The 17,568-nt window shown below is 39.7% G+C and overlaps 2 protein-coding genes across 6 annotated transcripts; both read right to left on the bottom strand.

The window, feature by feature from the left end:
- Positions 1-1,887: 1,887 nt before the first annotated feature.
- Positions 1,888-10,977, bottom strand: eef1db (eukaryotic translation elongation factor 1 delta b (guanine nucleotide exchange protein)). 4 transcript variants are annotated; one of them, XM_037537963.1, is made up of 11 exons: positions 10,836-10,935; positions 9,754-9,817; positions 7,630-8,507; positions 7,080-7,194; positions 6,010-6,081; positions 5,726-5,794; positions 5,242-5,332; positions 2,888-2,994; positions 2,595-2,813; positions 2,078-2,272; positions 1,888-2,000 (listed from the first exon to the last, which is right to left on the bottom strand). In XM_037537963.1, the coding sequence occupies exons 3-11, from the start codon at positions 8,502-8,504 to the stop codon at positions 1,962-1,964; spliced, it is 1,782 nt and encodes a 593-aa protein (XP_037393860.1). In that variant the 5' UTR covers positions 8,505-8,507; positions 9,754-9,817; positions 10,836-10,935; the 3' UTR covers positions 1,888-1,961. The 4 variants fall into 4 exon arrangements, with proteins under 4 accessions (XP_037393860.1, XP_017579247.2, XP_017579248.2 ...); XM_017723758.2 differs by having other exon boundaries at positions 2,595-2,786; positions 10,836-10,930; XM_017723759.2 differs by lacking the exon at positions 5,726-5,794 and having other exon boundaries at positions 10,836-10,918.
- Positions 10,978-11,499: 522 nt separating this feature from the next.
- pycr3 (pyrroline-5-carboxylate reductase 3) lies at positions 11,500-15,105 on the bottom strand. Of its 2 annotated transcripts, XM_017723747.2 has the most exons (7): positions 14,924-15,105; positions 14,689-14,779; positions 14,170-14,234; positions 12,963-13,142; positions 12,666-12,878; positions 12,259-12,351; positions 11,500-12,166 (listed from the first exon to the last, which is right to left on the bottom strand). In XM_017723747.2, the coding sequence occupies exons 2-7, from the start codon at positions 14,771-14,773 to the stop codon at positions 11,984-11,986; spliced, it is 819 nt and encodes a 272-aa protein (XP_017579236.1). In that variant the 5' UTR covers positions 14,774-14,779; positions 14,924-15,105; the 3' UTR covers positions 11,500-11,983. The 2 variants fall into 2 exon arrangements, with proteins under 2 accessions (XP_017579236.1, XP_017579237.1); XM_017723748.2 differs by lacking the exon at positions 14,924-15,105 and having other exon boundaries at positions 12,963-13,145; positions 14,689-14,753.
- Positions 15,106-17,568: the final 2,463 nt, after the last annotated feature.

The following is a 17,568-nucleotide window of genomic DNA, read 5'->3' on the forward strand; positions in this document are numbered from 1 at the left end:
GTCCCTGCTCTGCAGTAACACTGAGATGGTGGTGGTGTGTTAGTGTGTGTTGTGCTGGTACAAATGGATCAGACATAGCAGTGCTGCTCAAGTTTTTAAACAAAACACTGTCCACTCTATTACACTCCTACATCATCAGTCCACCTTGTAGATGTTAAGTCTGCCCATCTGCAGCTGCAGGTTGTTTTGTTCATCCTGTAGTCCTTCATCAGTGGTTGCAGGATGCAGCCCACAGGATGCTGTAGGCTGGATATTTTTGGTTGGTGGACTATTCTCAGCTCAGTAGCGACACTGAGAACTAACAACTCCAGCAGCACTGCTGTGTTTGATCCACTCAGACCAGCGCAACACACATGAACACACCACCACCACGTCAGCGTTACTGCAGTGGTGAAAATGATCCACTACCCAAATAGTACCTGCTCTGTGAGGGGCCATACCACTGAAGAGCAGGGTAAAAGGGGGCTAACAAAGTATGCAGAGAAACAGATTGACAACAGTTTGTACTTGTCGAACTACAAAGTGCACCTATATAGTAAGCGGAGCTGATAAAATGGACAATGAGCATAAAAACAAGGTGGTGCTCAACATGTTATGCCTGATCAGTGTAAGTCCCTAACTGCTCAGGTGAACTTAAAAACACAAAATTATGAACAAAGCTGAAGCTCGCCAGATGACCGACACTGCAGAACAAAATGTTTTATGACTGATGAAAGGTTGAATACAAAGCACTACTGATGGAACATGAAAACATCATTTCAGCAGTGTAGTATGGTGGAGGGAGTGTTATGATTTGGGGAAATCGTTGCCTCTGGGCCTGGATTGACTGCCACCATTGAAGGAAAAATTATTTCCCAAAATTACCAGGTATCCTACGCAATATGTCAGGTGACACTCAGCTTGGCTGAAACTCAGCAGAAACGGGGTGACCTTAATATTGTGGAATGACCTCAAGACCCGTTTACAACAGACACGTATAGAAGAATATAGCTGAGCTGAAGCAGCTCTATAAGAATGGTTCAATATTTGATTTGAACGCTGTGCAGCTCTGATCCGCAGCTACAGGAAGCGCTTGCTTGAAGTTATTGCTCAGGTTATTAAATCTAAGAGTTCACTTTTTCCAAAGGCACTGTGAACCTGTAATTGGTGTTCACAAAGACTGAAAGACTTGTGTGTTCTTAGCTTTAGCATGTTCTGTTTTTCTGTACATGTAACTTAGATGAAGAGTGGATCACATCCTCATAATCAACTTTAGATTGTGATTGTACAAACTTTAGGTGTGATTGTAGATTATATTTTGGCTAGTTTATTAGGATAAGCATAGTCATTAAATGATACAATGTTTTAACATGCAATGATCAAGACATACATAACAGAGTTCATTGTCTTAGACTGTAATGAAGGGTAATTAAAATTCATCTCAGTATTATGGCAAAAGAAATTAAACCCATCACTGAAAATTAAAGCTAAAAAAAGCCCCTGGGAACCTCACAGCCAACTAGTGAGATTACTGAAGTGGAAATGATAAATTCCTAGATGGGAGCTTAGCAATAAATCACAAAACAAATATTAATTACCAAATATGAATTCATATAGTTGGACATGCAGATTATTGAATACTATTCGATTATTACTGATAAACTACATGGAGTAACAAACAACTATTTGTTCAAATATCTTGCTTAACACCCAAAATTAAATTGTGCCATTTTAGACAGGGTTGTGAGAAAGGTAGACCTGATGAAAGGTAGATCTACAGGGGCAAGACAGGCCATGTTTGTTCATTCAGAATATCACTTCACTTTTGTATGTTACCATGTGTGATCCCTTGTGTGCAGAAATATGTTTTGATTTAAGAGATGAAAAGGAATAAAAGGCAGAAGAAAATGCAGTCAGAGCTCTTTATTATCAACTGTCATTTTATCAGTAGCAGTAGTGCATGTGTGAATGATTGCAAGTACTTAAATCTTATTGAAGGCTGCTACATCCACACTCTGGACCTGCAAAAAAGACAAATACATCAGCAAGGTCACAGGAAGGAACACATCGTTCTTTATGCATCCTTATTCTTACTTACATAGTCTTCAAACTTAGTGATTTCTTCTTCCAGCAGGTCTGTTCCCACCTTGTCATCCTCAACCACACAATTGATCTGCAACTTCTTAATACCATAACCAACAGGTACCAGCTTGGAGGCTCCCCACAGCAATCCGTCAACCTGTACTGACCTTACACACTCCTCTAGTTTTGCCATGTCTGTCTCGTCATCCCACTGCACAACACCAGACACAAAAAAACAGTGAGGGAAGGAATGATCAAGCAGAAGACAAATCACATTCCATGTGCCAACACCAGACGTCCTAAAGCAGGATAGGCAGCATTTGCAAGATTATAGTAATGGTCAAAGTTTCCTGTGCTCTAACACACACGATTAAACAATTATTATGTTAAACAAGGAGCGTCAGTGCTGAGGAAATGTTAAAATGTGCTATGGGCCTACAGGCAATGCTTTATCACTTAAAATGAATAGGTATATAGAATAGAATAAAAAATTATAAAGCAAATCAGTAAAAGCACTACTTAAGAGGACATACAGGCTTGACATCCAACAAAATAGAGGATTTGGCGATAAGGGCAGGCTTTTTGGCCTTTTTGGCAGCATATTCCTGCAACCGCTGCTCTTTGAGCCGCTCGGCCTCCTCATCCACCTCTTCATCACTGTCAAACAGGTCAATATCATCATCATCATCATCTTCATCATTGTTTGCTGGTGCAGGTGGTGTTTTCTGGGGAAGTGGAGTGAAAACAGATTTCTGTGAAAACAGTTATATGATCAAACAACAAAAAACATGTGGAGTGCAGTATTTGTTAGTGTTTTTTTATTCACATTAGGAGCTGTTCCATTAACCACTGGTAATGGGGCTGCAGGCCTTTTTTCCAGGACAGAGACTCGACTCTCCAGTTTAGAGAGAGCAGCACGCAAGTCCTCCACCACTGAAATAAACAGCCAGGAGAGAAACATTTAATAAGGGAGACTGACATTAAAGCAGCTGGGGACTAACAAAAACATTCTCAAAAAATTTCAAGCTTCTCTGAATTGTTAAAATAGTGTTTTAAACTCATGAAGAGCTGACAAGTTCAATAGTGTATTTCAGGATCTTGTTTCCTTGCACAGTATTTTTTATTTATTTATTTTTTAATCAGGCTGGTATGATGGCAGAATAAAGTGGCCAGAGACTATACAGGCTATGGCGCGTTTAATGTTCAATTAAACATTTTGCAATCACTGGGAGAACACTCCAGGCATTTTAGGCTACAGAGACAGGACAAATAGGAGTTATGTTCATTTTGGAAAAAAAAGTGGATTAAAATAACACCCAGAAGCGGTGAGAGAACTGTGTAAAGTCCTACTCAGGTTTTTTAATTTTCTTGTTCTAAAGCCTACATTTGAAAACATGCAAACACCTAAAATAAAGAAAAGTGCACTGATAAACATATTGGTGGTATAGTTGGTGAAGTGCATGACATATCATTAACGTAGTCAAGTGTTCAAATGCTTCAGATTCAAACATATTCCAATTATAAAATGCAGTTACACTTGTCTTTTAAATGCATATATGGATAACATCCATATTTGGATACGTTTAAGAGTAGACAAGAGTAAAGTCAGAAAGTCAGTAAAGTCAAGATTTAGATTTCGATATTTGAGGATTTAAAAATTATAAACACAAATTATTCAATGTTCCCCAAAATTTGTTGTGTAGTTATTTAAGAGTCCTCACCAAGATAACATGACATAATGCAGTACAAGTATAACACTTGCTACTTTGGGATTTCACACTGTAGCATTACAAACATCATTCCTATTATCATTTAAAGAATTTAAATGATTAGAATTAAAGAATTTCCCACAGGTAAACTAGTTTCATCTAAACATAGCATGTTACTCATAACTATACCAGAACTCCTTTTTGAGTTGTGAATAAGATCTCCTTGCCCATCAATGTGCTCTGCGCTCTAACAAGATGCCACTACAACATACACACTACACGTTTGAAAGATAAGCTAGAAAATGCTGCACCATTAAGGTGGAATGGGACAATTCAAACAAGATACTGGCGCATGAAGAAGAAGCTGACTTCATCTGCATCATTTCGGTAGAATAAGTGAATCGCTAGAGTTTAACCGTTTATTAACGTTAACCATTTTACTAACGCTAACCGTTAGCTCTGTGGGTAACACAATATACAGAGTTATAAGTTGCTGTAAGTCAGGCATGTCAAACTGGAGACCTTGCGGGCCAAAATGCTGTAGAGTTTAGCATTTACCCTCATCAAATGCTCTGAATTCAGTTGATGAAGGCCTTGCTAATTAGTTGATGTGCTGAAACAAGTGTGTTTAATGTGGCATCGTGCTGAAGAATGCAGTGTTGTGGTCCGCAAGGACTGGAGTTTGATAGATGTGCTTTATGTGATGAGCAAGGGATAAAATATGGGACTGGTGTTAGCTTACATGCTACAATGGTCACACTCCATAAATAAACTTAGAATCAAGTTTGTCAAAAGCTTAGCCTACACTGCTCAACTACCGTAACATCAAACGTAGGCAAATTTTGATGTCTGCCTGTCAGTACTGGCTTTTAGATTACTGCAGCAAAAGCAGGCATTGTTGACATGTTGCCAGGCTTATTTAGGCCAAGATGAGAAGTGATGCGAACATTTAAGTAATTTATTTCATGACTATTATCAGCTTACCATTAATGCTGATAACATCTATTGTAGGGTAACGTTACTTTGCTTGACTCAGTTGATTGTTATGATCAACAGACTTCCAAATGTGTGGTTTTCCCAACAAAAAAAAGTTGTAGAGTGCCTCTGATGGACAAACTATGCAACAACAATACTTAAAACATGGTTGATGGATCCGTCTTATCGTCCCTCTGGCCATAATAACTGCTCTAGACAACAATAAACAGGGCCAAAGACTATCTTCCATACCTCTGAACTTCAGTTGGCGTTGCAGGAAATGATTTTATTGTGTGGCCAAAATATAAGATGCAAGTAGATGATAAAAAAGCATGGCTTTGTTTAATAGGAACACAATTATCTACACACCACTCATCAGGGATTTAAATGAAAATATCCCACACTTCAGTGAACAGTGAAAACAGTAATGTGTTGTGCAGGGACACACAGAAATATGTTTTAAGAACTTTCTTTTCTACTGAAATCTTTGCCACACCTTTACATAGACTCTTGTTTTCCAGTTCCAGGTTCTTCATGCGTGTGAGCAGTTCTGCCTGATCAGCACTGCTGCCTCCTGAAGTCTTCTCCTGAAGAACGCACAGATCAAAGAGAGTGCAAGTGAAAGAGAGTGTAAATGAAAGACCAATTTACACAGGCTATACCTAGCAACTACTCAAGCAATGTCACAGCCACTATGAATGACACACAGACACACACACGAGAAATAAGATAAACCACAAATCAACACAATACAACATTCTTATTTTATGATTTTTACAATTACAGGCTTTCTTAAACATTTTGTCTTGTGTGAAATAGCTACTTGTAGCAAAAATCAAAACATGGAACACACATTAACATAAAAACAATGCATGCAAGGGAGTGGGATGAAATTTCCAGAACACAAAGCTAATTCAGCTTCACCAGAGTGTGTTCGAACAGGCAACAGGGGAGTCTGTCACATGGTCACACACACTTACAATGGAGATGTGGGAGGGGCTTAGAGATTTTTGAGCAGAGCCTCTAGTTGGCTGCAAGGTCGTCTTCAACTAAAGGAGAGAATATGGGTAAGGATAGGGTACAAGAATTTGGGTGACAGAGAGAAGTCTAAAAATGTACATCTGACTGGACACAAAAAAGCAGGTTACATGGACTATCTTTAATGCTTTTTCTTCCCTCTCTCACAAGGGAAGAGAAGTATAAATGAAGAGAAGAAAAATGGTCATGTGGACAACTCTGCAGTGGTAGGCTGTTAACAACATACCCCAGCAAGAGACTTCTGGATGTTCTCTCGAGCTCTGGCAATATCCTGTAGAATACTGTTAGCTCCTGAGTCCTACATTTTCAAAGAGAGAAGATATTAGAGAGAGTTATTCACTGCATCTAACCATGCTTCCAGAATAATTTCGCAAAAAGAAATTCACACAGTGTGCCACTTAACCTTAATGTAATTGATCAGCCAATACATGTTTGGAGTCCAAATTTTGCTTCTTTAATTTAGAACTGAAGTTGCAAGACTAAATGTTGCTAACGCTAGAACACTAGGCACCCATCATACCCTTCTTCATCATTCAGTGACCTAACTTATTGACAAGTCTGTGTAATCTTCATCAAGATTCGAATGCTGTTTGAGTGGGTTGAGAGACTTTTTGGTAATGCATTTTCAAAGGAGACTACTTGGGTTATTCAGTGACTTGTTAGTTGTAGTGTTTGTTAGCAACGCTGGACTTGCAGGTCCAATTCTGAACTAAAGAAGAAAAACAAACTCCAAACTCCATACAAGGGAAGTGGAAAGCTGTGCAAATTTAAATTTTCAGCAAACTTCTCCTTTAAAGGACCACTTCATCATTCTTTAACCTAATCTCTGTAGGTCATGATAGTTTTTGCTAAAACATTGGGTCGATTATCATGAGCAATAATTGACATTTCTGAGTTCTTAACAAACAGAAAATCTGTTAACTCAAAGCAAATTTTGTCGTCCCCCCCGGGCCCCGCCCCCCCGAATTTGTTAATTCATTTGGTTGTTCATTACCACTGACGTAGGTGGAAGTTTCACAGGCTTCTGACTGATGCATATGGATATGGCTTTTCATGAGGATAACATTTTATAAGACATTCTCTGCTATGTGTCTCATCCTAAGGTCTGCACTCGTAGAGTGTAACCAGTTTATTTCAAATGTTTACTCACAGAATTCTAAACTTGCCCATAGGCTTCTATTATAAGTGACTTTAGAGTAAGCAAGTTTTCTGTTCTTTTACTCAACACAGGAAACACTTCAAAATTTCTGTCTTTGGTAACTGACCATATGCTATACATGCAGCATATGAGCATACCTGTGTAGGTAGTGTAGGGCCATTCATCCTTTCATAAAACCTTCGTTCAGCCTCATCATAGCGTGGCTTGTCAAACCATATCCTCTCCTGAGCCAAATAGTCCACTCCAGTCATTCTACCCAGATATAAAGGAAGAGCACTGTATCAATTAATACTACAAGCAATACATCAGCACACTGATAATGGTACTACTCTTGTGTCTTCTGAGCAGCATCTCCAAATCACATAACGTCAGCAAAACCAAACATCACATAAAATAGAAAACACAAAGAAATTGGTGAAAACAAGAGTGCTGTAAACATAAAGGAGGAAGCCAAAAAGGAAGTCAAACAATAAAGAAATGCACTGCAAGAACAGAACAAAAACAATTTAAAAAACAGAAAAGTAGAAGAATATAAGGCTGCAGCAATAAAGGGATCAAACTATTGCATCCACATTTACCCAGACTATCTTACTGACATGACTGTCACTGCCCATACATACAGAGCTACATATGTGTGATTAAAGTGGGTGCAAGTTACGATTGTAAATTTGAGTGCAAAAGTCATACTTCAGTGATGTGCTAGAGTGGACTATGGCAGATTGGTTGGTTTTGGCAGCAACTGTTTCGTAGAAATGAGTCTCCGCTTCCACATAGCGACTGCGGTCAAGCCACACCCTCTCACTATCCGCATGGAGAAAGTGACACCAGCCTCTGTCTTCATTCTTGATGCCATTGTTGTAATGTTTCTGCTGCTCTGTCCTGTCAAGCTTGGTTTCCTTGACGATGGTGCCACTCAGGTCCTGGAAGCATACTTGGTCTTCATCATTTCCAATGGGCTTGTAATGGGGATCACTTTTACGGTACAGGTTCTGATAGAAAGCTGCTTCTGCCCTGTCATACAGAGGTTTCTGAAGCCACACCCCATGCAGTGGTGCAGGCAGAAAGGGGAGGCCATTGATTGCTCTTGAAGCAGGAGTAGCAGGAGTTGGGGTTTGAGAAAGGTAGCCTTCATCACATAATGTATTGGAGGAGGGGTTAGCAGGTGACAACTGGAGAGAACTGGGTGTGGTCACTGAATTTGTCTTTTTGGGATACTGGGCTACAAAATGGCATTCAGCTTGGTCAAAGATGGGCTTATTGACCCAGACAGTCTGAACCACATGGTGACAGGCCTCCTGGTCACCATGGTGACAGGTTTCTTGGTTGTTCCTGGTGCGTGCCAGAGCAGTGGTTCCATTCTGATGTTCTTGCAGCTTGACATAGTAGTGGCTCTCTGCTCTCTCATACACGCCACAGTCGAACCACACTGCAGCACATTCTGAACGCAGGCCTTGCATGACCTCACTGGACAAACAGCCCCTAAGGCCCTCCGTAGTCACACAGTCTGAAATGCCAGCAGCAATCTGGTCCACACCAGCATTTACTGGACTTCTCCGAGGCATTACCTTGCATCCAGGACAGATGAAAAAGGGCCACGAGCATCAAAAGGAGAAAAAGAGAGGAGAAAAGCAGAGTGACAGGGACTAGAATATTAGTAACAATTAGAGAGCAAAAGGCACACATGCAGAGGCAAGCAAAGAGAACGCATGCAAAGGGGCATTCAGGTGTGAACAACAATTCATGTGTGTAGATACCACGTTCACAATGACAGGAAGTGAAGAGGAATGCAATTCAAAATGCAGAAGAAAGGGCAGATGATTTTCTGAAACACAACAGCACTTCCCAACAAACCTGCACATAATGGCATAAAAGGCCTATTTGTCAGGCTACATTTTACCTGTAAGTCTGGACTAAAAAGAACTTCCAATGGTGATTCACCATTGCTGTTGTGGTTTAGTCAAAGACTAGGCTTAATCCATGTCTGGGAAACTGACCCAAATTTCCAGCTCTAACACAATGCAGGTCTCTATAGACAGTGCTTATATGCACACTGATGCTTCTGACACAACTTATCCTCTTGGGGTTAAGACTTTTAACATATCTATCTGATTTCTTTAATTAGGGCAAACTTAATTAGAGTAAACTTCAATCTCAACAAATACATATCTGCCGAAAATATTTGTGAGCAGGTAATCATCATGCGTTATGTGATTACTTAAATGTGAGCATATTAGGAATTCACCAACATGGAAATTCTGTGCTGAAGCTAACATTTTTGTGCACATATCTGCCAGTCAGAATACATACACATTTATAAAATGTAGAAATTGTGACTGGTTTCACTTGGACTAACATTGGAGAGAAATATTACACTTCTATTGATAGTGCACTAAAATGCTTCAAACATCATTTTGAAATATCAGTCAAATCTCAAATTTCGTCTGATACAGTTACAGGCTTTCTTTAAGCAAATTAACTGCTGATAACATTATGACTTCCACATTGTAAATACTGGACCCATCTGGCGTAAATGTAAATATTTCACCAATCCTATGTGCAAAGGCACTTTTGCATATTGCTTTTCATGCTAACACTTCAGTCAAAAAATGGCTATAACCTGATTTCTGCCAGTGATTTCGGTTTCGTTGTGCACAGGTTCTTAGGTTTTGAAACTCTTCTTTAAAATTGTGACGCTAATACACAGAAATCAGGAGTACCACTGGACTGGGATTTGTAAATGGTGAAATAAATGGACAAGAACATAAGTGGCAACACTCACTTCTCATGCATTCAATATTTTTCCTAACTCACCTTTTTGTAATGAGTGAGCAACACAGCAGCCAAAGTAATGGTGCTAATTTAAGTTCAGTTTGCTCTTTTCACCAAGTCAGCAGAAGAAGAAAACAAAGAGCATTTCAGCTAGATTTAGGCTTGATTCTTCTTTTACAACACTTGTTTAACAGGACATTTTACCTTGTATGTAGACAGCTTAAATTAAAGAGACTAAACTATTTCATTATAACTTACTACAGCATGTACTACAATATATACCACTACAAGCAGTATTTATACTAAATGCTTCATTATCCCCACTTACAAATAAGGTGTTGACTTAAGTTTCTGAATCAAATCTCAGGACATCAATCGATACGATGCCAGAAAACCGAAATCCCGATTTTAAAACACGAGCGTGTGCGCCCGTCTCTCTAACTGACGTGTGCCAAATCCCAACGTGGGAGCCACAAAAACACGTGTTTCTTGACGCTGTACTCAGATCTCAGCAGTTATAGATTTTAATATTAATGAGATAAAATCAGTCTTAAATCAGCTAATAAATCAAGCCACGTAAATCAGTCGTTAATAGCAAGACAAAAATGGAAAGATCCAAAGCTTCTGAACAATAAATCATATGTCTCTCAAGTAATTTAAAAAACATTTGTCGGTCGAACATAATCATACACTCAATATACGTAAGAAAATTTTCGTTAAAAGCATAAAGGATAACTAACTAAGACAAAAAACCCAATACCAGCGAGCTCGGAAAGTGCGCACATCCTTTTTCTGCCTCCATGCTCGAGTGGGTTAAGGTTAAGTTAGCTAGCCACGCTAGCTACATTTCATGCAACAGGGAAATAACACTGATCATCTTTTCCTTTAGGATCACCATAACTGCGCTTTCCAGCTTTCTGTTGAACAAGAAATCCTGTCATTTCGTTTTCTTTGTTCAATTGTAGACGCTTTCCGGCAAGCGCAAAACAGCGGAGCATATTTCGGCACGGTAAACCGTCTCTCCTTCGTAACACACTGGATAGACATAAACATGAAAACTGATAATATAGCCACTAATTATTGGAAATGGTCAACGTCCATTTATCTTAATAACTGATACTCACTTTTCGGTATTTTGTGGTGATCTTATTAGAGCCTTAAGCGCTCCTCACCAAGACACCTCCGAGAAGAGAGAGTGGACGTTCCGGCGTTACCATTCATTTGAGCGTGCGGGTGTGTTGGGAGTGTTACAGCTATAAAATGTGATTTTACATGCAAATAAATATAAATGAAACACTTCATATACGATGAGACTCACCCTAGTATTCATATAGATAAACATATATAACGTATATGACAAAATAATATATATTGTTTGCACCACAATTCGCTTTAGAGGTGGTATATCCCTCTTTAAGCATGTCACTGCGCCTGCGCGGTGGTGACGCAATTCCCTGACGGAAAATGCCTCATTTCTCCAAGCCCTTTTCTGGGTTGTGGATTAATGTTAAAGCAATATGGAATAATGGAGGAGACAAACCTGTTTCTCCTTAACTGGTAAGATTTCACTAAGAAGTAGGCATGAAAGATAATGTCAACGGAAACTATGCTTATTCTGTTGTATTTTATAAATCTTTTTGTACATCTTTAATAAACTGGCGAAGGACAAACTCCACGTTGACTTCTGTGCGCAGCTTCTTTCCTCGAAACACAAGGGCAATGCTGCTTTGAAAAACGTTCTTAGGCATTATTTGGCATCAAAAGAACAAACGTACTGATGAGTCCCACTGATTCAGCCTCAACATTTAATTACATTCAACCATCCTGTGTACATTATTAATGACAATTCCATCCCAGACTACACCGAAGGAATTTCCTGCTGCTCTGTAACATATTAAAGCTTTCAGAATCATCAGCACTGCTGTGAAGGTTCCCCTTTACTGGCCTGTGCTATCTGATCTGCTTTCTTTTTCACCCTTGAGGCATTTTAACATAGGAATGCTTACTCACATTTTTCAAACAGAAGGAAACCAGATGTTTGTGGATGCTTGCTGAAACAAGACCCCAGCATACAAATGGTGGATTTCATTTAATATGACAACAGCATAAGATAAACGCATGAAAACCAAGCATGTTCAATGAACTCTTTGACACGTCCCTCACACGATTCCTTTCCTTGTGACTAATTTGTCTTCTTCCATTCTTCCCTTCTTTTTCTCGTCTCGAAAGCTCTCCCCAGTCATTTCTTCTTGCGGTCTTTTTCACTCCTCCTCTACTTACATCCCAATTCTCTTGCTCTTTCCGTGGCTGCCTCTACAGCCCCCATTGTGGCTGCCCTGAGTCCTCCCTTTTCCAGGGCGTGAAGTCCATATATTGTAGTTCCTCCTGGAGTACACACCTCTGCCCTCAGCTGAGCTGGGTGCTTCCCTCCATCTCGTAACAACTGACCTGCCCCCTGCCAAGATAATTCAGTGTTTTAATCAGTAACAAAATAATCCACTAGATTTAAATGGTACTGATGACACATGCACAATTGTATATACTTACTATTATAGTCTGGGCAGCAATACGCTGAGCCAGTTCACTGGGCATTCCCATTTTAACAGCTCCTTCTGCCAAAGCCTCAGCAAACAAGTACACCTTTCAGACAGAAGGGGATATTATAATTGTAGCAGAAACTGTCAAGCTCATTAAGCATATACAATGTCTCTTACACACGAGTGTAATGATTGAAAATATTTCAGTTAAATTTAGCTTTTGAGTTTAGTTTAATGATGTAGTTAACTTGTATTCAGTATTTGTAAAAATTGTATTTAGAAAACCGGCAAATGAAAAGTGGAAGACATGCTTGCGCTCTTCTTTTATGGCCTGTTCATATGACTGCCTTGCTTGTTGAAAGATAGCATCATAACTGTAATGACAGCACCTTTCCAACAGTTATGTAGCCTACTCACAAAAGCCACGCCACTGCCACTCAGGCCTGTGTGGACATCGATCCAGGTCTCAGGCCCCACTTCCACCAATCCACAAGGAGAGAGGAGCCTCTTCAGTAGAGACTCCACATCCTGCCCAGCCCCTTTTCCACAAGCCAGCAGAAGGGCTCCTTCCTGGAGCATGCAGGGAAGGTTGGGCATCAAACGCATCACACAGGAGCCAACCGGCAACAACTACAAAGAGAAGAAGGAAGTGAAGTTATAGTACAACTGGGGGACAGTCCAATAAAAACTGCCTACAAATTCAAAATCTCACACCTCCTCCAGTGTTGCCAGGGTGATGCCAGCTGCCACTGAGATGATGATGTGTTGTCTGGTGACATGTTCTGAAATGCCATTTAGGACTGTGCGGATGAGGTGTGGTTTGACTGCCAGGAAAACCAAACGTGAGTGATCAACCACTTCCTTATTTGAGTGTGTGACTGCAACTCCCATATCCTACTGGCACAGTGACATGATCAGCAATGACAGCTGCTAGAATGTTGAAAGGTTAAAGAACAGAAGAGATATTCAAAGGCCCCTGTGGCATTCTTACAACTGCTTATAACTGTTTATTTACACTTGTAGTGCCGAGCAGTATTGGAAAAAATAGTAAAAATCATAATGTCTTCTATAAATACCATGATTTATTTAAATTTGCACTAATACAGTAATGAACTGAAAGCAGATTTCTTGAAAGGAATTTTGCTGCTTATTTAGTTTTTATCCGATCTGCTATCTTTATCCAAGCTGCAAATGCCAGGCCTCCCAGTTAACTAGGTTTTTGTTATCAATCAGTACCACTAAAACTAAAAACCTTCTGTTATACTGTTGTTTGACACTAATTCTGGCATACCAGTGTAGACAATACGTCAGCCAGCACTAGGGATGGGAGATATGGCAAAAATATAACATCACAATACTTAAAGATGTTTTCAGAATACACCATATGTATCACAATACTGCATTTTTCTTACGTTTTATCAGTTAGAACAGACAAGAAAGGAAAGTAAAAGCAAAATTTTGAATATACTATAAAAACTAAAAGGTTATTTTTATTAAATGTTGCTTACTAAATCTAATTAAACAAGACTATGTATGCTGTTTATTTAATGAAACATACGGTTGGTCAGTGTTCTTCAAGATCTGATGACATCTATGATATGCATATTGCGATGTCATGATAGTGATGCAGTCATACTGCCCAACTCTATCCCTCATTTATCTATCATCATTTATCAATCCAACACTTTTGTTTAAACCAGAAGCATTGCAGGCTGTATTGAAACAACAAATATTTTCTAGACAATCCCCCAAACCCTGAATAAGTAAATCATAGTTCAAATCGTTTCTTTAAAGCATTTAAGAATATGATTTTCATGCTGCGGAGATCATGCTGTGTAAATCAATAGAAATAAAACATACAGGACACATATGTTAGTGCTAGTGTGCAACTCTGTAGACAGTAGACAGACATGTGATCTACCTCAAACCGGGGGAAATTGTTTCTGGATGGAGCGCTTATGATCACATTGGATGAGGGAACATCACCTAACAATGCAAAATACAAACATCGAGCATAATTCTTTTGAAATAAATAAACATAGACTCGACATGTTATTGAACAATGTTATTGAACATAAGCTCTCTTCAGATCTGGCGCCATTTAAAAGTGTAACTAAAAGGCTTACATAACATGATCAACTGTCATTCTTGAAATATCTAGGCCTAGGCCCGGTTTACTGCGAAGTCAGATGCCTGACAAATATTATCTCTGCTGTTATCGATTCATTAAGATCATTGAGTGTGCTGACGTTTAGGAGCACAACAGGGTTACCACTGCTATCACTACTCACACGGAGTCAGAAAAGGCTGGATAGGTTATTAGGCTTATAAGAACACATATTGAGTGCAAGTTGAAAAGTATCCATTTCACCTCCCTCCACATCCCAACAGCCCACTGATTAACGTCGCGCTTAGGTTGAAGCTCAAAACATACGGTGACCTGATTTAAGGATGCCCCGTGCTATTCCGAAAGCCATATTCCCCGCACCAATGAAGCCAATCTTCAGCTGAGACAGTTCATCCATGATGCCCTGAAAGCAGAAGCTATCTTTAACATTCGAGCAAAGATAAATAATTATTTTAAAAGCCACCATCCACATCCATACACAAATATGTAGCCACTGGACTACAATGTAGCCACTGGACTACATGATTATAATATGAGTTATACTTACAATAATCGGCGTTTACGAATAGTTTGCTTGTTTGTGCACACTAAACAGAAGTATGTCAGCAGTGTAGAGTAAAATCCGCGCTGAAATCGCTGCCATGCACAAGTCGAAGGACCCAGCGAGCAACACCAAACCGGCTCCGCCAACGCACTGTTTCCTTCTTCGTCCGATCTGAACGCAGAGACACTGCCACCTGCTGGCGGGGAGCGAAATCAGCCTGACGTGCCTATGGCGTATAAACGCGATGACACACATAAAAACACAAATACCAATTTTTCAATGAATTTAACGAATATTAGAGTTGCCAGTTATTTAACTATTAAATTCAGATATTTAATGCGTATCAAAATAAATTCTGGGCTCATAATGACAAGACAAATAAAAAGATTTTGCAACGAATTTTGACCCACATTAAAGTGTGGGAACAATAATCTTGTTTATGTCCAACAAATCATGTGTTTTTTTTTCCCTGAGGTTTCCAGGCACTTTGGGTTTACGTATGCGAATAGTTTAGACATACACTATGTTGCCAAAAAGTGTTCGGTCACCCATCCAAATCACTGAATTCATGTGTTCCAATCACTTCCATGTCTACAGATGTATAAGACCAAACACCAGGGCATGCAGACTGCTTCTACAAACATTTGTGAAAGAATGGGTCGCTCTCAGGAGCTCAGTGAGTTCCAGTATCGTACCGTGATAGGACACCACCTGAGTAACAAGTCCAGTCGTGAAATTTCATCACTACTAAATATTCCACAGTCTGTCAGTGTCAGTGGTATTATAACAAAGTGGAAGTGACTGGGAACGACAGCAACTCAGCCATGAACTGGCAGGCCACGTGAAAAGCCTGAGGCGCATAATGCGCAGAGGACGGCAACTTTCTACAGATCTCCAAACTTCACGTGGCCTTCAGATCAGCTCATAAACAAATGCATAGAGAGTTTCATGGAATGGGTTTCCATGGCTGAGCAGCTGCATCCAAGCCTTACACCACCAAGCTTAATGTAAAGTGTCAAATGCAGTGGTGTAAAGCGCCACCACTGGACTCTAGAGCAGTGGAGACGTGTTCTCTAGAGTGATGAATCGAGCTTCTCCATCTGGCAATCCGATGGACGAGTCTGGGTTTGGCGGTTGCCAGGAGAACAGTACTTGTCTGACTGCATTGTGCCAAGTGTAAAGTTTGGTCGCTGACCTCAGCCCGATAGAACACCTTTGGGATGAATTAGAGCAGAAAGTGTGAGCCAGGCCTTCTCATCCAACATCAGTGTCGCTTCTGGAAGAATGGTCAAAAATGACCATGAACACGATTCTAAACCTTGTGGAAAGCCTTCCCAGAAGAGTTGAAGCTGTTATAGCTGCAAAGGGTGGGCCGACATCATATTAAACCCTATAGATAAAGAATGGCATCTCACGTAATTTCATATGCGTGTGAAGGCAGATGAACGAATACTTTTGCAAGTATAGTGTTATTCGTAACCGGTAGACACAATAGTAAAGCTTACTAAAAGTACATTAAAACTCGAGTCTCTTATTTGATCTACATCGTTTCCCAATAGTCCTGCAGCCCAACAGCTGTTTCTTTTGTGTTCTCCCTGAACATATTTCACAAAATTCCCTAATTAGGCCTTCTTGAGCTGATTCAGTTGTCTGACAGAGAAAACACAATATTAGATCTCTGACAGAAAGCTCAAAACCGAGCATATAACATACAACCATAGGATAGCTAAGATGAATAACTGTGCTAGTAAACACAATATGTCATGTATGAAGTTATATGTGAACTCAAAGCTTACTGAAGCCTTGCCCTAAACCAAAGGCCAGGCTTTGCTGAGTTGGTATAAGAATTGCATTTCTTTTTTAATCTACATAAAATCAAAGTTGTGAACATACATTTCTGTTATGGCTGCAGTAGATGAGGTTCAGTCCTATATAATCTCTACATTTTTTTTATTATTAAATCAAATTATTTTCCTTTAGGACATGCTAATCATGCACTCATCACTGCTAGAAGTTACAAACTCGTTTTAGTGGACTGCATTCGAGAAAAATATCTTTTATACATTGCAACAAAGAAACTGCGGTCTCATAAAAAAGGTTGATTGTGTCATCAGTTTATTGGTTCACCCAGCTTAACTTACAGTATGTTGAAACCTGCAAAAGAACAATATATAAATCACAAAATGAGAACCATATTAAGAGCTGATTTAAGGAAATCATCCTTCATCTTAAAACATCTAGTTTCTCCAGTGAAGATAAGGCTCCAGTACAATCATTCATAAAAAGGACATGTTTGATATATTAGATACCCCTTACAACCATGTTCAAGCCAACGTACCCCTTACAACCAACATCAAAATAATACACACACACACACACACACACACACACACACACACACACACACACACACACACACACACACACACACACACACACACACACACACTCAACGGCCACTTTATTAGGTACAATTGTTCAATTGCTTGTCAACGCAATCCCATGGCTGCAGCTCAGTGCATTTAGGCATGTAGAGGTGGTCAAGACAACTTGCTGAAGTGCAGAACAAGCATCAGAACAGGGAAGAAAGGTGATTTAAGTGACTTTGAACGTGGCATGGTTGTTGGTGCCAGACGGGCTGGTCTGAG

This window comes from Pygocentrus nattereri, chromosome 4 (assembly GCF_015220715.1).
Source record: "Pygocentrus nattereri isolate fPygNat1 chromosome 4, fPygNat1.pri, whole genome shotgun sequence".
NCBI lineage: Eukaryota > Metazoa > Chordata > Actinopteri > Characiformes > Serrasalmidae > Pygocentrus > Pygocentrus nattereri.

Coding starts and splice junctions, on each gene's coding strand:
- eef1db (XM_037537963.1), bottom strand. CDS start 8,504: ATGCCTCGGAGAAGTCCAGTAAATGCTGGTGTGGACCAGATTGCTGCT. Junction 5,795..6,009: donor TCCAGAAGTCTCTTGCTGGG/GTATGTTGTTAA, acceptor TCTCTCCTTTAG/TTGAAGACGACCTTGCAGCC. Junction 2,001..2,077: donor TCACTAAGTTTGAAGACTAT/GTAAGTAAGAAT, acceptor TCTTTTTTGCAG/GTCCAGAGTGTGGATGTAGC.
- pycr3 (XM_017723747.2), bottom strand. CDS start 14,773: ATGGATGAACTGTCTCAGCTGAAGATTGGCTTCATTGGTGCGGGGAAT. Junction 14,235..14,688: donor ACGGGGCATCCTTAAATCAG/GTCACCGTATGT, acceptor TTGCATTGTTAG/GTGATGTTCCCTCATCCAAT. Junction 12,879..12,962: donor CCCTGGCAACACTGGAGGAG/GTGTGAGATTTT, acceptor TTCTCTTTGTAG/TTGTTGCCGGTTGGCTCCTG.